The 24,836-nt window shown below is 40.2% G+C and overlaps 1 protein-coding gene across 3 annotated transcripts in view; it reads left to right on the forward strand.

Annotated features, from left to right (window-relative positions):
- Positions 1–429: 429 nt before the first annotated feature.
- The window catches only part of phf21ab (PHD finger protein 21Ab), a 73,651-nt gene continuing 49,244 nt past the window's right edge, over positions 430–24,836 (forward strand). For 2 of the 3 annotated variants that reach the window (XM_020455763.2, XM_020455762.2), the window contains exons 1-4: positions 430–684; positions 3,190–3,228; positions 22,440–22,491; positions 24,593–24,691. In XM_020455763.2, coding sequence (XP_020311352.1) covers positions 22,450–22,491; positions 24,593–24,691 — 141 coding nt within the window. In that variant the 5' untranslated portion in view covers positions 430–684; positions 3,190–3,228; positions 22,440–22,449. The remainder of the gene's footprint in view (positions 685–3,189; positions 3,229–22,439; positions 22,492–24,592; positions 24,692–24,836) is intronic. The other variant, XM_020455761.2, reaches the window with a different exon arrangement.

The raw sequence follows: 24,836 nt of genomic DNA on the forward strand, positions 1-24,836 counted from the left end.
CGAAAGTAATTGGTGCTTTTTCATCAATCGACAATAAGGACAAAATAGGGTAAATGCGCAGGATTGGGACCGTGGCAAGTCAAAACAGCAACAAATTGCTCCGCGTATTTCTATGAACCGAGTGCTACTTCTCTCCAGATGAGTTTCACTGAGTTTACATCCGGGTTTTTTCCCTAGGCAATGGAAGGCGTAGTACCCATGTTCCTTAGGCAAAGTGAAATAAATTCGCAGCACCGTGACAAAAAAATAGTTCGCTTTTCAAACAGATTTTCGTTTCACCTTCTGACGAAAATCGACTCAAAATTAATAACTTCAACGATATACTATTAACGAATCAATCGATTTGGGGTACAACGGCTACAATTGTCACATTTAAAAATAGTTTTCCTACCCCCTTCTTCTCCCTTCTCTTGAGCGCATTGATAACAGTTGTGCTCAGGCTGTGGTGAATGAGATTGAAGAAGAGTTCTTGTTTTGTATCTCAGTTTCTCTCTTTTTGGACAAATTTTATTTAAACAAATAAAAATATACTACGGAGATCTCAGACTCTAATCAATGGAGGGTATTTTAATATTTACATCATAATTGTATCGGATATTCGGTAGAGAGGTATTGGGCTGTTTTGTAAATATTTATTTAATAAATTTCTGAGGAGAGAAGGACTGCTGCTGAGTAGAGTGGAGGGTAAGTGCACGTTGGGATCTTTTATTATCATTTGAAGTTTCATTTTCATTGTTTAGAAACTTTCATTGTTTTCACCTGCATTTGATCCCTATATCCGTAAATCGTCGTGTGTTATTATAGGCAAGATGGCTTGAAGGATACTGTTTTTTTGTTCATAGCTATTTCTTATGATAGGAGTTGGATGATACTCTAGCTAGCGAAGTGCCCTGCTATTGGAGGGCAGCGGACATGGCTAGCTAGAAAGGGGTTGATTCTAACTTGTAACCACCAGCGCGTGCCTATTTGTGATAATTTAGTCAAATTTTATATTTGAAGCTGTCCCCAAAATATTTTTCTTAATTTTATGCTACCGGTGTTTCTATTTTATTTTATAATTACTTAGCTACCTAGATTGACAGCTAGCTTGTTTTCTAACGTATATTTAGGGTTGACAGTTTTATGTAGCGAGCTAGCTAGCTTGCTCTTGTAGTGATTGGCTGCTGTGAAAGCTCGACCTGTACTAGCCGGTTATTTTAGCTTGCGAAGAGGCTAGCTAACGTTAGCTAGTTGACGTGGATGTCTATGTATACCTTTTTTTTAGTTGGTGATAGCTTATTTTTGAAACGAGTTTTAAATCGTGAAAGTTAACTAATAAAGTATGACTCCATCCCATTGGCTAACAACGTGATGTTGTTCTCTCTAGTTTGCACCAACTAGCTATGTAACAAGCCATTTCTAGCTAACGTTACCTGGCTAACGAAGTCGAATTAAACGTGCGCAAGATGGCTAGCTATTTGTACTCTTATAAATGAAAGTTATGAAACACTTGTTTTGTTGACGCTGAAATACTGTTAGTATAAAATATTATATTATAACATGTTAGCTCAGTATGAAAACATTTCAATTCGAAACCCATCATTTCAAATGTCTTAGGTAAATTTATATTTTGATACACATCTTACCTAGGCCTAGCGCTCAATGGTATGTGATGGTGCCTGAAGTTTACCTAACCGGTTAGCTAGCTACCTACCTAACTTATTCAGATCCAAAGAGACTGCGCCTTGAAAGCAGTCTAACTAGATAGTGGTATTAAAACAAGCCAATAAGAGAAGTCGCTGTTATCTATTTCAGACAGAAAAAGACAATGCAACTGGTAGCATGGCATTGTGCAAAGCCGGGCCAAATAGTGCTATAGAGGAGTTTGGGCCCTTATGTTATGAAAACGAATCAACATGCTCACGGAGTAATTTTATAGACTGCACGCCATATGAATCATTATGAAAAATGTAGCTTACTGTTTGCCCCCCAAAATGCTTTAAAATGGCCAAAGTGAGGGCCATTTAGGATGTTTGTGTAAGGTCATGTGTCTATGCAGTACAGTTTATTTATAAGGTAACCTTATTTAACTAGGAAAAGTACGATGAGGTCCTCATCAAGGCATCATAAAGGTTCCAAATCCGTACGCTTCACAGAACTGAACAAAAGTGGATTGTCCCTTTTTGTGTGGGTGTATGTAGGCCTAGGCCTGTGAGTGTGCATGTGTATTTAGATCTATCCCCAATGCTGGCTTTAAAAATAACCATAAACAATACTGTGAGGTTGTAATCTTCTATCTCTAGCATAAATGAAGTGAAATTGTGTTGAATGGAAGAGAGCGAGGTTGCTCTGTTGGCACTGACAGGGTAGGAGATGAGGTGGCTGTCGTTCTGTGCGTCTCAGCTCGGCAGGTTAATTACTAGACTGAACCGCATGCCGTTACTCTGATAAAGGCTACCTGCTTAAATGGTATTGTAATCTATTATTTTCTGAACATTAGATGACGTACAGATTACTTAGATCGTGTGAAAGCGAAATTTGATAGAAATTATACCCCCAATTGTAAGATAAGTAATGGGTTTTTTAGACTGTTCTACTGCTGGTCTGTAGGACGGCTCCATACTGTAGAATGGCCACTGGAATTGTTATGAAGTGACTCAAGCTTTAAATTACACTTACTTACTCAGCTTTTCTAGCGTCATAAAATCAACCTCTATAAAGAAAATACTTTCATGGAAAGTAACTGTAGCCCACCTAATGAACTATGTGAGATTTCCTGATTACGTTTCACACTAGTAGGTTTCAAACCAATCTTTGCCATTAGGAAGCATGGGTACTGGATTGTACAGGTGGTATAGATCAGAAGTAGGGAAACCGAAAGGAGCCAAGGGCTAGTATTGCGACCCACTGCTACCGATGGACTGTTATATATGTGATATTATTGTCTGTTATGACCACAACCATACATGAGAATTTATTTTTGGTTAACCCACATTTGGTTGTGAATTGTCCTGCAGGTTGTCCATTCATGTTTAACATGACAGACTTCAGTATGGCATCGCTGTATTACTGTCATCGTACAAGTGACTTTGGCTCGGTTGCTTTGGTGGATTTCCAACATTGGGATAACTTAAACATGCTGAAAGTCCCATTTGTGGTGGTGGGGAATCTCATGTATGCCTAATGGGCTCTGCTTGTCCTGTCTTGCAGGGAGTCGGAGAGATTGGAGACCAGTCACGCTGCCAGGTGGTGAGTACTGCAACAGCTCCCGTTGTAATTGTTCTCTTGGCCCGGAAATCAATCGGACTGGGCGGCTGTAACAAGGCCTCGGACAGACTCGCTGGTTTCCTGGTTCTCACTGTCTATTAATTGTTGAGCCACGGAACCAGCCAAATGGATGCTTTTGTGAACTTGGCTTTTAGTCATTGCTCTGCGAATGTCATTTCCGAGTTGTTTTATTTACTCTCGTGCATGCGGAGAACAAAAATCCCAATTCAGAAGACAACGGATTTGTCTTCTTTTCTTTTTTTTTTTACATTGCACACAGATCCATAAACCAAGGCGGTCGTGCAGGATTTAAAGTGCTGTCTCTTTGGCATAGTAATACTCTGGGCCTTTGAATCAATGAGCTTTACACAGATGCATATCATAATTACAGTCCCTTTAGATCTGTCAGGCGGGCAGTTGGCGTAAACACAAGTTCCCTTTCAGTCGGTACTCTCGGTAAGGTTTTCGGTGAGGAACATGTGGTTCCGGACAACGTGACTGGCAATATTTTGATTTACAGGACATTTGAGAAATTGACCGGACATCCAAATGCATTGGGTGTGTAACGCATACGTTTGGCCACCCATGGTGCTCAAAATCACATTTCTATTATTGTAATTCCCCATAACAGAATAGAAATTAGCCTGTTGTAATAAACTATAACGATGTTCTTACACCAACGCAACAGGGTTTATGAAAAGCAAAACATTTCCCGTTGGATTTTCATCTCTGCTGTATATCACAAATGAATATCATTTAAAAAAAAAATGTAGCCCAGAAGAACAAGTCGCATAAACAGAAAAAACTTCAAAATATATTTCTATAATATAATTTGCGAATGACCTGGCCTATAGGATATTTGTATAAATATTTTAATTAATACATAACAAAACAGCTGTTTTCAAATACAATCTATGCAGACAACACATTACAAACAGCTAGCAGCAAAGTAGATTGGTCACGAAAGTCAGAAAAGCAATGAAATGAATCGCTTACCTTTGATGATCTTCGGATGTTAGCACTCACGAGACTCCGAGTTACACAAATGTTCCTCTCATTTAATTTAACTTGGGCATGAACATTTTAATTTGTTTTAATAAATAATAAAACATGTCTGTCTAGGAACTCCAGGGCCGGCCCGCCCCACACCCCATTTCTGCTGTGATTCAGTACCACAGCAGTGGAAAAAGGCCACTCTAGGCACCCACAAAATTAAGAAATTCTTAAATTGATGTAGGACAATAAAATTCAATATGTAAGTAAATAAACCAAATTCATTAAGTATTCTTCATTGAGTAAGCATATTTTACAATGCTCCTGTGAAACGAGGCCCGCGCCTTGCATTTATGAAAGCACTTGTTTCCAAAGATCTAATTTTATCTCACTCTTTTAAGTTCTACTGGATGTTGTTAATAAATGTTATGTTTATTGTACACTGAACCAAAACATGTAAAGTGTTGGTCCCATGTTTCATCAAAGCAAAGTTTATTTGTCACGTGCACTGAATACAACAGGTGTAGTAGACCACCTGACAGTGAAATGCTTACTTACAGGCTCTAACCAATAGTGCAAAAAAGGTATTAGGTGAACAATAGGTAAGTAAAGAAATAAAACAACAGTAAAAAGACAGGCTATATACAGTAGCGAGGCTATATACAGACACCGGTTAGTCAGGCTGATTGAGGTAGTATGTACTAGAGGTCGACCGATTGATCGGAATGGCTGATAAATTAGGGCCGATTTTAAGTTTTCATAACAATCGGAACTTGGTATTTTTGGACACATTTTCAATGACGGCCTAGGAACGGTGGGCTAACTTCTTGATGCTCCCATTCCGTTAGTGGGATCATTTTCGTCAACATCCGCTGAGTTGCAGAGCGCCAAATTCCAATTAAATTACAAAAAATATTAAATTTTCATGAAATCACAAGTGCAATATAGCAAACACAGCATAGCTTGTTGTTAATCCACCTGGCGTATCAGATTTCAAAAAAGCTTTTCGGCGAAATCATACCAAGCGTTTATGTAAAAATATCTCTCTCAGTAGACAACACATTACAAACAGCTAGCAGCAAAGTAGATTGGTCACGAAAGTCAGAAAAGCAATAAAATGAATCGCTTACCTTTGATGATCTTTGGATGTTAGCACTCACGAGACTCCAAGTTACACAATAAATGTTCCTTTTGTTCCATAAAGATAATTTTTATATCCAAAATACCTCCATTTGGTTGGCGCGTTATGTTCAGAAATCAGGCTCGAGCGGTCACGACATCGTAGATGAAGATTCCAAGTAGTATCCGTAAAGCTCGTAGAAACATGTCAAACGTTTTTTATAAACAATCCTCAGGTTAGTTTTAAAATATATAATCGATAATATTTCAACCGGACCTTGGCTTTTTCAATAGGAGTGAGAGAGAAAATGTCTGCTCCACTCTGTTGGCGCATGCAAAACGCTGCTGGCACCCAGCCATCCACTGACGCGATGTGATCTTTCTCGCTCATTTTTCAGAATAAAAGCCTGAAACTATGTCTAAAACTGTTCAGACCACGTGGAAGCCATAGGAAAATTAATCTGGTTGATATCCCTTTAAATGGAGGGAAGGCATGCAATGGAATAGGGAGCTTTCAAAATACATTTTCCTCAGGTTTTAGCCTGCAATATCAGTTCTGTTATGTTCACAGACAATAATTTTGACAGTTTTGGAAACTTTAGTGTTTTCTATCCTAATCTGATATGCATATTCTAGCTTCTGGGCCTGAGAAATAGGCCGTTTAATTTGGGTACGTTTTTCATGCAAACGTCAAAATACTGCCCCCTACACTCAACAGGTTAACTGCCTTGTTCAGGGGCAGAAAGACAGATTTTTACCTTGTCAGCTCGGGGATTCAATCTTGCAACCTTACAGTTAACTAGATTACATTGCATTGCATTCCACCAGGAGCCTGCCTGTTACGCGAATGTAGTAAGCCAAGGTAAGTTGCTAGCTAGCATTAAACTTATCTTACAAAAAGCAATCAGTCATAATCACTAGTTAACTACACATGGTTGATGATATTACTAGTTTATCTAGCGTGTCCTGCGTTGCATATAATCGCTGCGGTGCGTATTTGTGAAAAAGGACTGTCGTTGCTCCAATGTGTACCTAACCATAAACATCCATGCCTTTCTTAAAATCAATACACATAAGTATATATTTTTTAACCTGCATATTTAGCTAAAATAAATCCAGGTTAGCAGGCAATATTAACCAGGTGAAATTGTGTAACTTCTCTTGCATTCATTGCACGCAGAGTCAGTTTATATGCAACAGTTTGGGCCGCCTAATTTGCCAGAATTTTACGTAATTATGGCATAACATTGAAGGTTGTGCAATGTAAAGAGGAATATTTAGACATATGAATGTTAGATAAAATACGGAACGGTTCCGTATTTCAATGAAAGAATAAACGTCTTGTTTTCGATATGATAGTTTCCGGAATCGACCATATTAATGACCAAAGGCTCGTATTTCTGTGTGGTATTATGTTATAATTAAGTCTATGATTTAATAGAGCAGTCTGACGGAGCGGTGGTAGGCACCAGCAGGCTCGTAAGCATTCATTCAAACAGCACTTTTGTGCATTTTGCCAACAGCTCTTCTCTGTGCTTCAAGCTTTGCGCTATTTATGACTTAAAGCCTATCAACTCCTGAGATTAGGCTGGTGTAACTGATGTGTAACTGATGTGAAATGGCTAGCTAGTTAGCGGGGTGCGCGCTAATAGCGTTTCAAATGTCACTCGCTCTGAGACTTGGAGTGGTTGTTCCCCCTGCTCTGCATGGGTAACGCTGCTTCGAGGGTGGCTGTTGTCGATGTTTTCCTGGTTCGAGCCCGGGTAGGATCGAGGAGAGGGACGGAAGCTATACTGGCAATACTAAAGTGCCTGTAAGAACATCCAATAGTCAAAGGTTAATGAAATACAAATGGTATAGACAGAAATAGTCCTATAATTCCTATAATAACTACAACCTAAAATTTCTTACCTGGGAATATTGAAGACTCATGTTAAAAGGAACCACCAGCTTTCATATGTTCCCTTGTTCTGAGCAAGGAACTTAAACGTTAGCTTTCTTACAACATTGAGAGCATCCCAAATTGAACATGTTTCATTATTTATTTGAGGCTAAATTGATGTTTTATATTAAGTTAAAATAAGTGTTATTTCAGTATTGTTGTAATTGTCATTATTACCAAAAAAAAAAAACGGCCGATTAATCGGTATCGGCTTTTTTGGCCCTCCAATAATCGGTACCGGCGTTGAAAAGTCATAATCGGTCAACCTCTAATTACCAACCTTTCAATTCACTTCATGGCTATGGACGTGAGTGCTACCGGTCTGTAGTCTTTTAGGCAGGTTGCCTTTGTGTTCTTGGGCACAGGGACTATGGTGGTCTGCTTGAAACATGTTGGTATTACAGACTCAATCAGTGACATGTTGAAAATGTCAGTGAAGACACCTGCCAGTTGGTCAGCACATGCCTGGAGCACACGTCCTGGTAATCCGTCTGGCCCGCAGCCTTGTGTATGTTGACCTGTTTAACCTATCTGGGATATGTGGGACACTAGAAAATGCAGAGCGCCAAATTAAATAAAATTACTATAAAAATCAAACTTTCATGAAATCACACATGTAAGATACCAACTTAAAGCTACACATGTTGTGAATCCAGCCAACATGTCAGATTCCAAAAATGCTTTTTGGTGAAAGCAAACGATGCTATTAGCTGAGGATAGTAAACAAAGCAAGAGAACATATATTCAACCCTGCAGGCGCAACACAAAATGCAGAAATAAAAATATAAATCATGCTTTACCTTTGACGAGCTTCTTCTGTTGGCACTCCAATATGTCCCATAAACATGACAAATGGTCCTTTTGTTCGATTAATTCCGTCCATATATATCCAAAATGTCCATTTATTTGGCGTGTTTGATCCAGAAAAACACTGGTTCCAACTTGCGCAACGTGACTACAAAATATCTCAAAAGTTACCTGTAACTTTGCCAAAACATTTCAAACTACTTTTGTTATACAACTTTAGGTATTTTTTAAGGTGTTCAATACAGGGGAAAAAACTGACGCTACCTTTCTGGTCACGATCCTCTATCTAACAGTACACTTGAAGTGACCCTTGTTTTGAACGTGGCTACTTTATTACACAAAGGAAAAACCTCAACCAATTTCTAAAGACTGGTGACATCAATTGGAAGCGGTAGGACCTGCAAGAAGGTCCCTTAGAAATCTGGATTCCCAATGAGAAATCATTGAAAAGAGAGTGACCTCAATTTTTTTAAATTCTGAATGGTTTTTCCTCTGGGTTTCGCCTGCTACATAAGTTATGTTATACTCACAGACATGATTCAAACCGTTTTAGAAACTTCAGAGTGTTTTCTATCCACATCTACTAATAATATGCATATATTATCTTCTGGGGATGAGTAGCAGGCAGTTGAATTTGGGCTTGCATTTCATCCGTACGTGAAAATACTGCCCCCTGTCACCAAGAAGTTAAAGGTCTTACTCACATCGGCCACGGAGCATGATCACACAGTCGTCCGTAACAGCTGATGCTCTCATGCATGCCTGTTACTTGCCTACTCACGTCGTGGTCACATAAAAGTGATTTAGCTCATCTGGTAGGCTCGTGTCACTGGGCAGCTTGCGGCTGTGCTTCCCTTTGTCGTCTGTAATAGTTTGCAAGCCCTGCCACATAAGACGAGCGCCAGAGCCGGTGTAGTATGATTCAATCTTGACTCTTTGCCTGTTTGATGGTTCGTCACAGGGCATAGCAGGATTTCTTGTAAGCTTGAAAGCGGCAGCTCTACCCTTTAGCTCAGTGTGGATGTTGCCTGGAACCCATGGCTTCTGGTTGGGGTATGTACGTACAGTCACTGTGGGGATGACGTCCTCGATGCACTCATTGATAAAGCCAGTGACTGATGTGGTGTACTCCTTAATGCCATCGGAAGAATCCCGGAACATGTTCCAGTCTGTGATAGCAAAACAGTCCTGTAGTTTAGCATCTGCTTCATCTGACCACTTTTTTATAGACCGAGTCACTGGTGCTTCCTGCTTTAATTTTTGCATGTAAGCAGGAATCAGGAGGATAGAGTTGTGGTTGGATTTACCAAATGGAGGGCGAGCGAGAGCTTTGTACCCGTCTCTGTGTGTTGAGTAAAGGTGATGTAGAATTTTTTTCCCCCTCTGGTTGCACATTTAACATGTTGATAGACATAAATAAACAGCCACGAGAAGTATAGCTGAAAACTCTCTAGGGTAAGTAGTGTGGCCTGCAATTTATCACAATATACTCTACTTCAGGCGATCAAAATCTAGAGACTTCTTCCTTAGATTTCGTGCACCAGCTGTTGTTTACAAATATGCACAGACCGCCCCCCTCATCTTACCGGAGTGTGCTGTTCTATCTTGCCTGTGCAGCGTATATCCCGCTAGCTGAATATCCATGTCGTCGTTCAGCTGCGATTCCGTGTAACATAAGATTATACAGTTTGGTAGGATATTCGTGATCATACCTCGTCTAATTTATTGTCCAATGATTGCACGTTGGCGAGTAGTATTGACGGTATAACGGCAGCTTTCCCACTCGCCTTCTCCGAGTCCTGACCAGGCACCGACTCTTTGTCATCTGTGTCGCTTCCTCTTGCAAATAACAGGGATGTCAGCCCTGTGGGGTGTTCGGAGAATGTCTTGTGCGTCCTCCTTGTTGTAGAAAAAATCTTTGTCTAATCCGAGGTGAGTGATCCCTGTTCTGATATCCAGAAGCTCTTTTTTTCCGTAAGATACGGTTGCAGAAACATTATGTACAATAAGTTACAAATAACGCGGGAAAAAACACATAATAGCACAATTGGTTGGGCACCCATAAAACTGCTGCCATTTATTCCGGCGCCATTTTATGAGCTGAAATACAAGATCCCAAAAATGTTCCATAGGCACACAAAGAGGATTTCTCTCAAATGTTTTGACAAATTAGTTTACATCCTTGTTAGTGAGCATTTCTCTTTTGCCAAGATAATCCATCCACCTTGCAGGTGTGGCATATCAAGAAGCTGATTAAATGGCACGGTCATTACATATCTGCACCTTGTGCTGGGGACAATAAAGGCCACTCTAAAATGTGCAGTTTTGTCACACAACACAATGCCACAGATGTATCAAGTTTTGAGGGAGCGTGCAATTGGCATGCTGACTGCAAGAATGTCCACCAGATCTGTTGCCAAAAAATCGAATGTTAATTTCTTTACCATAAGCTGCCTCCTTTTTATAGAATTTGGCAGTACTTCCAACTGCCCTCACAAACGCAGACCACGTGTAACCACTCCAGCTCAGGACCTCCACATCCGGCTTCTTCTTCTTTTGTATGAGACCAGCCACCCGGACGGCTGATGAAACTGTGGGTTTGCACAAACAAAGAACTTCTGCACAAACTGTCAGAAACCATCTCAGGGAAGTTAATTTGTGTGTTTGTCGTCCTTACTAGAATCTTGACCTGACCATGCTATTATCCCACAGCTCACCCCGAAATGCTTTTCATTCCTGGTAATTTCATTCAATAACAAATCACCCCGTCTGTTACCACAGAAGGGGTCTGTCTGCCCCTTTCCTAGCTAGGTTACAAGGCGCTTTGTTGCCTGAACCTATGACTGGTCGGTAGGGTAACCTCTATGATGAAGTCTATTTTTGTGCAGTCAAACCCTGGGTACCAGACTGTTACCAGAACACATCTTATCACCTAAATTGAGTGAGGTTTGTTGTGACAACAGTACCCACAAGTGGCACTGCTAATCGGGGTACGTCACTGATCGCCTGAGCCCTTGTACCCAGAGTAGGCCAGGCTTTAGGAAAACCTTGGTACATGAACAGTTTCAGCTCCAAGTTCCACAGTGTTCATGGGTGTCAAGTGTTGTCTCCTGTGTTTGTTGTTCAATTAAGTGTCCCTTCTCCACATCCAGACACACGCCCTTCTGCTGCGTTATCACGTTAACTGTTCCCAAGGCCTCAGCGCCTGTTTCTAGGGAGGAAATATCCTCCCTTCTCCAGGAGCAGGCAATCCAAGTGGTTCCTATGTCGGAGATCCAGGACGGCTGGTATTTCCTGGTTTCGAAAAGGGACGGGACTTTGCGTCCCATTCTAGACCTAGAGTACCAGTCAAAAGTATGGACACACCTACTCATTCAAGGGTTTTTTATTTTTATTTTTTGTATTTTCTACATTGTAAAACTAATAGTGAAGACATCAAAACTATGAAATAACACAAATGGAATCATGTAGTAACCAAAAAAGTGTTAAACAAATCTAAATATATTTGTCTTGACAGCTTTGCACACTCTTGGCATTCTCTCATCTAGCTTCAAATGGAATGCTTTTCCAAACAGTCTTGAAGGAGTTCCCACATATGCTTTTCCTTCACTGTTTGGTCCAATTCATCCCAAACCATCTCAATTGGCTTGAGGTCAGTTGATTGTGGAGGTCAGGTCATCTGGTGCAGCACTCCATCACTCTCCTTCTTGGTCAAATAGCCCTTACAGAGCCTGGAGCTGTGTTGGGTCAATGTCCCGTTGAAAAACAAATGATAGTCCCACTAAGATTGGATGGTATATTGTTACCAGATTGGATGGTATATTGGATTGGATGGTATATATTGGATGGTATATTGTTACAGAATGCTTTGGTAGCCTTGCTGGTTAAGTATTCTAAATAAATCACAGACGGTGTCACCAGCAAAGCACCATCGCACCACCTCTTCCATGCTTCACGGTAGGAACCACACATGCAGCGATCAAATCAAATCAAATGTATTTATATAGCCCTTCGTACATCAGCTGATATCTCAAAGTGCTGTACAGAAACCCAGCCTAAAACCCCAAACAGCAAGCAATGCAGGTGTAGAAGCAGGTGTAGAAGCACGGTGGCTAGGAAAAACTCCCTAGAAAGGCCAAAACCTAGGAAGAAACCTAGAGAGGAACCAGGCTATGTGGGGTGGCCAGTCCTCTTCTGGCTGTGCCGGGTGGAGATTATAACAGAACATGGCCAAGATGTTCAAATGTTCATAAATGACCAGCATGGTCGTATAATAATAAGGCAGAACAGTTGAAACTGGAGCAGCAGCACGGCCAGGTGGACTGGGGACAGCAAGGAGTCATCATGTCAGGTAGTCCTGGGGCATGGTCCTAGGGCTCAGGTCCTCCGAGAGAGAGAAAGAGAGAATTAGAGAACGCACACTTAGATTCACACAGGACACCGACTAGGACAGGAGAGGTACTCCAGATATAACAAACTGACCCTAGCCCCCCGACACATAAACTACTGCAGCATAAATACTGGAGGCTGAGACAGGAGGGGTCAGGAGACACTGTGGCCCCATCCGAGGACACCCCCGGACAGGGCCAAAGAGGAAGGATATAAGGATATATACCACTAGCGATCATCCGTTCACCTACTCTGCGTCTCAGAAAGACACGGCGGTTGGAACCAAAACTCTCAAATTTGGACTCATCAGTCCAAAGGACAGATTTCCACCGGTCTAATGTCCATTGCTCATGTTTCTTGGCCCAAGCAAGTCTCTTCTTATTGGTGTCCTTAAGTAGAGCAATTTGACAATGAAGGCCTGATTCACGCAGTTTCCTCTGAACAGTTGATGTTGAGATGGGTCTGTCACTTGAATTCTGTGAAGCATTTATTTAGCCTGCAATTTCTGAGGCTGGTAACTCTAATGAACTTATCCTCTGTAGCAGAGGTAACTCTGGGTCTTCCTTTCCTGTGGCGGTCCTCATGAGAGCCAGTTTCACGAATAGCGCTTGATGTTTTTTTACGACTGCACTTGAAGAATCATTCAAAGTTCTTGAAATGTTCCACATTGACTGACTATGTATTAATAATGGACTGTCTTTTCTCTTTGCTTATTTGAGCTGTTCTTGCCATAATATGGACTTGGTCTTTGACCAAATAGGGCTATCTTCTGTATACCACCCCTATTTTGTCACAACACAACTGATTGGCTCAAACACATTAAAAAGGAAAGTAATTTGTGGAATTGATCTAAAACAAGGCTCACCTGTTAATTTAACTTCTTTATGGGCAGGTGGGACGTTAGCCTCCCACCTGGCCAACATCCGGTGACATTGCAGACCTCGAAATTCAAAAATGCTAAATTCAAATATTTAACATTCTTGAAAATATATGTTATACATCAACATAAAGCTTAACTTCTTGTTAATCCAGCTGCTGTGTCAGATTTCAAAAAGGCTTTCCGGTGAAAGCACACCACCATGCGATTATCTGAGGACAGCGCGCCGCATACAAACAAATGATTTTGTTATGTTTGTTATGTTTCAACCAGGCAGGTGTGACACAAAAGTCAGAATCGGCGATATAATTAATGCCTTACCTTTGAAGATCTTCTTCTGTTGGCACTCCAAAATGTCCCAGAAACATCACAAATGGTCCTTTTGTTCGATAATGTCCTTCTTTATGTCCCAAAAATGTAAATGTTTATTTGGCGCTTTTGATTCAGAAATACACCGGGTTCAACTCGCCAAACATGCCTACAAAGTATCTAATAAGTTACCTGTAAACTTGGTCCAAACATTTCAAACAATGTTCCTAATTCAACCTCGGGTACCCTAAAATTTAAATAATCGATCAAATTTAAGACGGAATAAACTTTCTAATACCGATTTTAAAAACAACGTGGAGCACGCTCCTGTTCACGCGCATCAAAACAGTAGAGTCCACCTGGAGTGACACTTACACTTACTACTTCTTCATTTCTCAAAAGAAAAACAGAACAATTTCTAAAGACTGTTGACATCTTGTGGAAGCCATAGGAACTGCAACCAGGTTCCTAATAATAAGAGTATCCCATAGAAAACCATTGGAAAATCCTATGACCTCAATCCCCCCCCGGATGGTTTCGCCTGCCAAATCAGTTCTGTTAAAACTCAGACATTTATTTTAACAGTTTTAGAAACGTTAGTGTTTTCTATCCAAATCTACCTGTTATATGCAAATCCTAGCTTCTGGGCCTGAGTAACAGGCAGTTTACTTTGGGCGCGCTTTTCATCCGTATGTCAAAATTCTGCCCCCTACCCAAGAGAGGTTAAATGCTTTCCAGGTGACTACCTCATGAAGCTGGTTGAGAGAATGCCAAGCGTGTGCAAAGCTGTCATAAAGGCAAAGGATGGCTACTTTGAAGGATCTCGAGTATAAAATATATTTTGATTTGTTTACATTAGTGTTTTGGTTACTACATGATTCCATATATGTTATTTCATATTTTTGATGTCTTCACTATTATTCTACAATGTAGAAAATGTTTTAAAGAAAATATACTCTTGAATGAGTAGGTGTGTCACCTTTTGTCTGGTACTTTACGTACCCCCAACAGGCACCTCAGTCTACAAATTCAAAATAGCCACCGGCTATTACAGTGGATTGTTTGGTGGCAGCAGAGTATAGGGAACAAGCAGTGTTACATACATCCATGCTTCTGCTGTATTGTCTCAAAGCTGAATATGAAACCAGATAAAGAGTTGTCTCACTCCATCTCAGTGCTTTCCTCTTCTGGGTTTCGAGCTAGACTCACTCACCTGTCACGCTTTTCTATCGACACAGAGGGTGTTCCGGGCTCTGCTTAGCCAAATCTCGGCTGGTCACGCAGTGCGTTTTCGCCTGTGCCCGTCGAACCCTCCTTTATGCTTTAAAAAAAGGTAAATGTAACCTTTATTTAACAAGGCAGGTAAGAACAAGTTGTTATTTACAATGACTGCATACATCGGCCAAACCCGGACGACGCTGGGCCAATTGTGCGCCGCCCTATGGGTCTCCCAATCATGGCCAGTTGTGATACAGCCTGGAATCGAACCAGGGTGTCTGTAGTGATGCCTATAGCACTGGGATGCAGTGCCTTAGACCGCTGCGCAACTCGGCCCATTTCCCCTCCATGAAGCTGATTAACCCCACGTTGGGGAGAGTGACTGGTGGGCTTGTCGTGGATTTTTGTGGCCCGCTGTTGTCCCAAGCAACCTTGGTTCGTGGAGACCTTCTGCCTATTGGGCGAGGTCCTGTGGCAACTCCCGCTGTGCGGAGATCTGTTATCCCAGACACACGGGCAGGTTTACCACCGTTGGCTAGAGATTTGGGGTCTATGGGCTTGTCCACTGAGCGTTCCAATCTTGTGGATGGTTTACCTCTGTACGTGTTCACTATTCGTCCGTACGGGAGGCCTGTATACGTGGCAGGCGTTGGCACTTTGGTTCCAAAATAAAGGAATGATTCCTTTTTAAGAGTGTTCTGGGGGACATTTTAATGATAAGTGTACATGGTGGCTATTTCAGTGTGTCATGTGGGAATTGATGGCGTCACGCCAGGCCTATAAAAGGTGTGCGCCATCTCAGACCAGTTTCTAAACCTGTTGTGCCTTTTTGGGATTTAGCTTTGGTTTTTGGTGCTCTTTGCGAGGCCCCCATTTGAACCACGAGTCTATTGATATGAATATCCTCTCCTATAAAACCTCCTTGCTTTGGCCTTGGCTAAATGTGTTGTGGGCCATACACCCTTCCTGTGCTCAGTTCGCACCGGTCGGCTTGAAGGTGACGTTGAGTCATTATGTCCTACAGGTCTTTAGCTTTTTAGTTTTCTTTTTCACCGCCTCCTTTTGCCTCCGTGTCCAGAACAAGCTTTACGCACATACATTGAGCGGACGAGATAAATCTGGATATGTGACCAAGGTTTTGTCTGTTTTGCAGCCAGGGTTCGATACAGCGACCAAAACAGTCACATTTGCGACTGTTTGACTTGGCAGTGCGACACACATTTTGAATTGGTCGCAAAGGTGCCAGTGAAAATAATGTACCTGGTCACATTAGTTTTTAGTTCACAAGTTTGACTTTATAATTTTTTTTTTATTATCATAATTTATTTAAACCGTGTGTGTGGCCTATATGTCTATCAATTTGTGTAGCCGTTGGCCTAACTGTCTTCGAGTAGATTGAAAGGTAACTACAAAGTAGCGTATGCTTAACTGGCAGAATTTTTATTATTTACATTAATCCAGTGGCCATAATGTTGTTGAAAACTGAATTACAAATGCGTTATAGACATAAGCTAAGCTTCCCTAAAGTACATTTAATTAAATTTGACAGGCAACATTTTAATTTTACAGGACATTTGAGAACTTTACCCCATCCATGTGCATAATTTCAGTATGGCATCCACCCACGGTGCTCAGATTGACAGATCACATTTTAAAATATGGTGATGTTAATTAACAAAACATCTAAGTTGAGGATGCAACGATGTGCGGTCTTTCTTCCCGAATTCTGATGTGCACTTTGAACTTGTTAGATTAAGTGTCCACATTTTACTTTTTTCCTCAGCCAACAAGATGAGTAATGAACAGCAAAATCACTAGCCTACTGTGGTTCCTCCTTTAAAAGTTGTGAGTTTATGCCATGGGATTTAGAGGTAATTTGTGGTTTAGTACACTACCCTGCGTCACCACTTCATTGCTCCAGACCAGTGCAAGGGGGAGTTACTGTGTCTCTAACTGGCAATGAATGGGCGACATAAACCTAAATGGAAACTGATAGTTGTGCATGACATCACTATTACTTACTAAAACTGTTACACTAAGGTTTTTATTTTATTTTGTTAGGATTATTTTGCCCGTACTGTAGGCCACTCCCGACCGGTCACGTTGTACAGCGCCTGAGTGGCTCAACGGTTAAGACCGTGCAAGCTGTGTTGCTACAGATGCTGGTTCAATACCTGTGCCGGCCTCGATTGGGAGACAGACCCATGAGATTAGTGTAGGTTTTTGTTTTTTCTCTCTCAAAAAACAGAAATAAATATTTCTAAATACCGAACTGGCGTTATTTACAAATTAGTTACAATGTCTCACCCCATGTTCAAGAATGGCCTTTTTCTCGCTCATTTTACGTTATTTGAAAACAAAATCATCTCCAAAATATTCAAATTTTTTAAACAAAGCGATTATTATTAATTTAGAATTAAATAAAAGCCTGTTGGATATTCTCACACATATATATATATATATATATATATATATATATATATATATATATATATATATATATATATATATATATATATATATATATATATATATATATATATATATATATATATATATATATATATATAATATAATATAGTCCTGCTAAAAACAGGGTTAATAATATATATTATATTAATATATATATATATATATATATATATATATAATATAGTCCTGCTAAAAACAGGGTTAATAATATATATTATATTAATATATATATATATATATATTGTCCTGCTAAAAACAGGGTTAATATTATATTAATATATATATTAATATATATATATATATATATATATATTGTCCTGCTAAAAACAGGGTTAATAATATATATTATATTAATATATATATTAATATATATATATTAATATTAATATATATATTAATATAATATATATTATTAACCCTGTTTTTAGCAGGACAATATACAGTGGGGCAAAAAAGTATTTAGTCAGACACCAATTGTGCAAGTTCTCCCACTTAAAAAGATGAGAGAGGCCTGTAAATTACATCATAGGTACACTTCAACTATGACAGACAAAATAAGAAGAAAAAAAAATCCAGAAAATCACATTGTAGGATTTTTAATGAATTTATTTGCAAATGATGGTGGAAAAATAAGTATTTGCTCAATAACAAAAGTTTCTCAATACTTTGTTACATACCCTTTGTTGGCAATGACAGAGGTCAAGCGTTTTCTGTAAGTATTCACAAGGTTTTCTTTCTTGCTTGTATTTAATTCTAATATTGGTCATGACGATTATTATTCATTTAGAATTATATAAAAGCCTGTTGGATATTCTCACAGATATATATTATTAGCCCTGTTTTTAGCAGGACAATATACATTGGTCATGGCTCAAGTTTTACAACTTGTAAATGTTTGTTCCATAATGCAATTAGCGGGAAAACACTTTGTCAAAAGGGAATTGCAGTTTCATGTGACAGAGACAAATATCCGTTAGAACGAGAGGAGATCTAATAGGCTACTTTGACTCAAGGTCAGACATGCCTCATATGTGTTACAACGTTCAGGTTTCGAACAATTTAAGTATATATTTTCAAAATGCATACTGCCTCCAGCTCATTGCATAGTGTTGTGTGATGAGCTGATGAAGTCTGCCTTCTGTTTGATGTCGCATTAAAAACAACTGGAAACCCAAATCTCTGACTTCAGTGTGTTCAAGACCACTGGGGAAAAAACAAGTTCCGACTGGGGGAAAATCTTTTTGAACGGTCATCCAACTCTGGAACTTGAGCCTCTTTCTAGAGCTCTGACTTTCTGACCTGAAGATCACTGACGTCATGATTTGACCTTATATTTTTCAGAGTTCCAGGTTGTCTTGAAAGCACCACGAGATGCTTATCTGTCTAGGTTAATTTGATAGGTTTAGTGGAATTAAATTGGCGCATTTACGGTTTTCGTTATGTACTTTATTTTTCACACGCATACAGATACAGAGCTTTTGAGTGGAAAACACCTTCTCAAACAGCAAATGCATAGGGAACGGAAGGCAGGCTTCATCAGCGCGTCACACACCACTTTGCAATGAGCTGGAGGCAGTATGCATTTTGAAAACATACTGTATACTTAATTGTCTTGCCTTCAAAGTATCCTAGCCAAAACCAGACCATATCCGTTGAGGCAATTATTTAATTTAAACTTTCTTTCATTGTCTGGTAGCCAAAGGCACAATCCTATCATATTAGCAATCCATGCTAGTTGTTGCATATTAGATCTCCCCTGTTCCTAAAACATATTTTATCCCTTGTCTCATGAAACCGCTCCGTACAAGGTGCTTTTGTCTTGTTTTCCCGCTAATTGCATTATGGAACAAACATTTGCGTGTAGCCTACCGCCTTGTGTGCATTGCACCCTCAATTTGCATGTTTGGTTAATATGAATTACTGTGATCTAAATGGGATTTCTGTCAGTCCTATAAAGTGTAGTAGAATTGCATGAAATGTGTTTATAAAATACCAAGAAATGTATCTGATATAGCCTAGGCCCACATTATGCCACTACGCAGTTTCTTTTTTTGTGTGAACAGTGATTGAGTTGTGTTATTAGCCTAAATTATGTCTATCCAATCTGTTCATCACTTTAGGAATGGTAGGCTGTCTTGCATAAGTTTGCGAATGCGATGATGCATGGAATGCCTTTGTTATAAAGGTGCATTTTTAGGATAAAAATGTGCCTCCCCAAACTTGAAACTCACGCACCGCCTATGGCTATAGAAATGCGCCCTCTGCACCAGGGGTCTGGCGGCGTCTTGGGTGCTATTTAAAGGGTTGACTAGGGGATATTTGGGCTGCGGTGTGTTTGGAATCATCACACTTTTTTGTGAGGTTTTATAGCTTGGATGTCACTGCTCCCGGTGTAGCCTACAGTGTGCTTACAGCTGGGACAGGAGAGGGTCATTAGGCATCACGCAGTGTGCGAAATACCCAGATCTTGTCTGGATAGTCTGCCATGGGCCATTTCATTTGTTATTTGTTGTGGCCGGCTTGAGGCGGGATTCCATTTCCCCATAGTTGTGTGGTACAAAGAGTACCGACTGAAAGGGAACGTAACGTTATGCCTAACTACTGTTCCCTGAAGGGAAACGAGATACAACACCTGTTTGGCCCCGCCCCGCGCCGCCCAGTTTTGGGCTCGGTGAAGAGTGGTACTGAAAGAATGAATCTGAGCCTCGGGGTTATCACCCGTGAAAGGCGGGGCTACCAGCGACGTGTGTGGATTTCCTTGGCCTTGTCAGGCATGATTCTAATTCTTCTATCGAAGTCTCGAGAGTGTGACTCCCCATTGTGTTGTACCTCGCTTCCCTCTTTCAGTGAACAGTAGTTATAGCAGGAGTCACGTTAACTCAGGATTCTATGTTTATCATGCAGAAAGGGAAAGATAAACGCAGAAATATTAACTTGCTGTGTTTTTGTAAACACATCTATAATGTTTCTTATTGTAAATTCTGCTTCGCTTAAGTCAGGGTTCGCTCCAAATCATTAATGTAAAAAGGACAATTTTTGCGCTTCAGTTGCACTTCTCCTCTCAGATGAAATGTCAGACAGCACTCTGACTGATGTGTAGGCTACGTTTCTCCGCTACTTTCCTCTGGTGTACAGTCGTGGCCAAAAGTTTTAAGAATGACACGCATATAGATTTTCACAAACTCTGCTGCCTCAGTTTGTATGATGGCAATTTGCATATACTCCAGAATGTTATGAAGAGTGATCAGGTGAATTGCAATTAATTGCAAAGTCCCTCTTTGCCATGCAAATGAACTGAATCGCCCAAAAAACATTTCCACTGCATTTCAGCTGACATGTCACTGATTCTCTCGTTAACGCAGGTGTGAGTGTTGACAAGGACAAGGCTGGAGATCACGCTGTCACCCTGATTGAGTTCGAGTAACAGACTGGAAGCTTCAAAAGGAGGGTGTTGCTTGGAATCATTGTTCTTCCTCTGTCAACCATGGTTACCTGCAAGGAAACATGTGCCGTCATCATTGCTTTGCACAAAAAGGGCTTCACAGGCAAGGATAAATCAACCATTTATCAGATCATCAAGAACTTCAAGGAGAGCGGTTCAATTGTTGTGAAGAAGGTTTCAGTGCGCCCAAGTAAGTCCAACAAGCGCCAGGACCATCTCCTAAGTCGACTCAGCTGTGGGATCGAGACCAGTACAGAGCTTGCTCAGGAATGGCAGCAGGCAGGTGTGAGTGCATCTGCACACACAGTGAGGCGAAGACTTTTGGAGGATGGCCTAGTGTCAAGAAGGGCAGCAAAGAAGCCACTTCTCTCCAGGAAAAACATCAGGGACAGACTGATATTCTGCAAAAGGTACAGGGATTGGCCTGCTGAGGACTGGGGTAAAGTAATGTTCTCTGATGAATCCCCTTTCTGATTGCTTGGGGCATCATGAAAAAAAGCTTGTCTGGAGAAGACAAGGTGAGCGCTACCATCAGTCCTGTGTCATGCCAACAGTAAAGCATCCTGAGACCATTCATGTGTGGGGTTGCTTCTCAGCCAAGGGAGTGGGCTACATCACAATTATGCCTAAGAACACAACCATGAATAAAGAAGGGTACCAACACATCCTCCTAGAGCTACTTCCCCCAACCATCCATGAACAGTTATGTGACGAACAATGCCTTTTCCAGCATGATGGAGCACCTTGCCATGAAGCAAAAGTGATAACTAAGTGGCTCAGGGGAAAAAAACATCTTTATTTTGGGTCCATGGCCAGGAAAATCCCCAGACCTTAATCCCATTGAGAACTTGTGGTCAATCCTCGAGGCAGGTGGACAAACAAAACCCCACAAATTCTGACAAACTCCAAGCATTGATTATGCAAGAATGGGCTGCCATCAGTCAGGACGTGGCCCAGAAGTTAATTGACAGCATGCCAGGGCGGATTGCAGAGGTCTTGAAGAAGGGTCAACACTGCAAATATTGACTCTTTGCATCAACTTCATGTAATTGTCAATTAAAGCCTTTGACACTTATGAAATGCTTGTAATTATACTTCAGTATTCCATAGTAACATCTAACAAAAATATCTAAAGACACTGAAGCAGCAAACTTTGTGGAAATTAATATTTATGTAATTCTCAAAGCTTTTGGCCATGACTGTAGTTTTTCTCAGGTTGCAGGTTACAATTATAGATTTAACTTCAAGCAAAACATTAGGATATGTAGCTGGCTACATTCTTTCTATTTTTCGTTTTTGCAAAAAAATACTTTATTCATTGTAAGCAAATGCACTTTACAACCCTTATCACTCCATTGAAGCAAATAAAAACAACACTTGACTTTCAATATAAATGCAGGTTAAATGGTTTAAAACAGGTTTTTGAAAGCTAATGCAAACCCTGGTTATAATAATAGCGTTACAAAATGGATAACAACAGGGGAAGGATTTATTGTACTTATCCAAAAACACAGGCTTGTTTTCTGTTGGAAACCGTGCACCCTAATAGAAACCCCATTTGTTTTGTTACTGAAACGTGAATTGTAAAAAGTCAGTAACTTTGTCGTTTTCTGTTTTGCGTACAGCGGCTCTTTAATGCTTCAATTGGATGGTATTCAACCTGGAGACGGTGTGAAGGTAAGAGATGGAGTTAATTAGCTCATTCCCTCACCATTTTTAACATTCACAAGGTTACATCATTCTGTTTTTTTGTACGTCCTAGGCTATGGTGATGAATATCCTAAAAGACTCAAACAAAAAGTGAATAGCTGTTGTTTGAGGTCGTTTGACTCATAACCTTGTTTTGTTACCAGGATATGCATTCCCTTCTAGACTTATGTAATGCACTGTACTCAATGGACATGATTCTCTATGATGTAGATGGTTAACCTCTCTAGGGGGTGTGGGACGCTCCTGTTCCACCTGGCCAACATCCGGTGAAATTGCAGAGCGCCAATTTCAAAAACAGAAATACTCATAATAAAAATTTATAAAACATACAAGTGTTGTACACTTAAAGTTTAAAAATGAACTTATTGTTAATCCAACCGTTGTCAGATTTCAAAAAGGCTTTACGGCGAAAGTATACCATGCGATTAGCTGAGGACAGCGCCCAGCACACACAACATTACATACAGTTACCAACCAAGTAGATTAGTCACAAATGTCAGAAATGGCAATAAAATTAATCACTTACCTTTGATCTTCGTTGTGGTTGCACTCAAGACTCCTAGTTACACAATAAATGTTTTTGTTCGATAAAGTCCCTCTTTATATCCAAAAACCTCAGTTTTGTTGGCGCGTTTTGTTCAGTAATCCAATGGCTCAAAGGCAGTCACAACAGGCAGTCAGACAAAAAATCCAAATACTATCTAAAGTTCGTAGAAAAATGTCAAACGATGTTTAATCAATCCTCAGGTTGTTTTTAGTCATAATAATCGATAATATTTCAACCGGACAATAGCTTCGTCGATATAAAAGAAAAACCAGAAAGGCGCGCTCTCGGTCGTGCGCAGCAAACAGCTCTGGGGACTTCCCACTATCCACTGACTCAGAGTGGTCTTACACCCTCATTTTTCAGAATACAAGCCTGAAACAAGCCATAGTCTCTGCAATATAGGTCCTAACCGTTGACATACTGTATAGGTAGGCAAGAGAAAAGCACCCACATCAAAAATATCCCACTTCCTGGATGGATTTTACTCAGGTTTTCGCCTGCCATACCAGTTCTGTTATACTCACAGACATTATTTTAACAGTTTTAGAGTGTTTTCTATCCAAATCTCCCAATTATATGCATATCCTGCCCTCTGGGCCTGAGTAACAGGCAGTTAACTTTGGGCACGCTTTTCATCCAGTGGTGAAAATAATTGGCTACTGTTGATAGTCTGCAAAGAGAGAACTACAAAAAGACATATCATTTGTCTTGGCTAGCTTATTCTAGCCAGGTCGATATCTCTTTTCAACACATTTGTCTTAAAGGGGTTGTGTCCTTTTTTGGGATGTAAAAGAACATCTAAAAATGGCTTACTATTCTAACGAATAGAGTAATTACTTAAATGTTGAAATTGTATTCTTTTTTTTTATATACACATCATAGTAACCAAATGTAGCCTATTAGAGATTCTCTGGTACCTTTTTTTTATATACTTTTTAGCCAGTAGTGGTGAAAGTAGCGAAAATTGCGTACTACGTCAAATACTGTAGGTGCAGATATGTGCATTACGTCATTGCTCTCTCTCGCTCCGCTGTGTGTGCATCTTGCTAGCTGTCATTCAAATGGCAGGAACTCTAATCGCCAGGGGCCTGGCCCACATGGCGGAAATGGAAAGCGACTGTTTACTGGAAGCAAACTAGGGATTTTGTGGCTAATTGAGGTAGGACAGCAATTCTTCTCATAGATTATACATGTATAAAGTACACATTGACACATCCAGCCCAAAGCGGGAGATCAAAATAAAATAAAAATTACTAGGCCCAATGCCTTTTAAAAACTACACCATGTCCGGACCAGTAGATTTTTGGACAACTGGCCGTGACCGGGCCAGTGAGAGAAAATAAGTTACTGATGGACCCTGTTTGGAAATGTTTAATAATTTCTGGTTGCTATTACTGCAAGCTTGAAACCACTGATTCGACTCTTACAGATATTCACCATATAACAAAATGTAATATTTGTGAGAATTAAAGGGGATTTATTTTAATGTGTTCCCCATTCCCACTCTAACTCTGTACACAGGCTGAACGTTTCCCCGGACTGATAGGCACACTGACTGGCTCAATGATGGAACTACAAACATTACAGGAGGCCCTGAAAGTGGAAATTCAAGTCCATCAGGTAGGAGGAAAACATCCCTAGGTGTTCTGTAGTTTTTTAAATTTATTTGTTGTTCATCTGCTCTGTGTTCAGGCTCTTTGTTAGGCCTGCAAATTATTAAAATACTTTTAATCATCTGGGCTAACTCAAATATTGAGGGTTACCA

Source organism: Oncorhynchus kisutch, linkage group LG22 (genome assembly GCF_002021735.2).
Source record: "Oncorhynchus kisutch isolate 150728-3 linkage group LG22, Okis_V2, whole genome shotgun sequence".
NCBI classification, from domain to species: domain Eukaryota; kingdom Metazoa; phylum Chordata; class Actinopteri; order Salmoniformes; family Salmonidae; genus Oncorhynchus; species Oncorhynchus kisutch.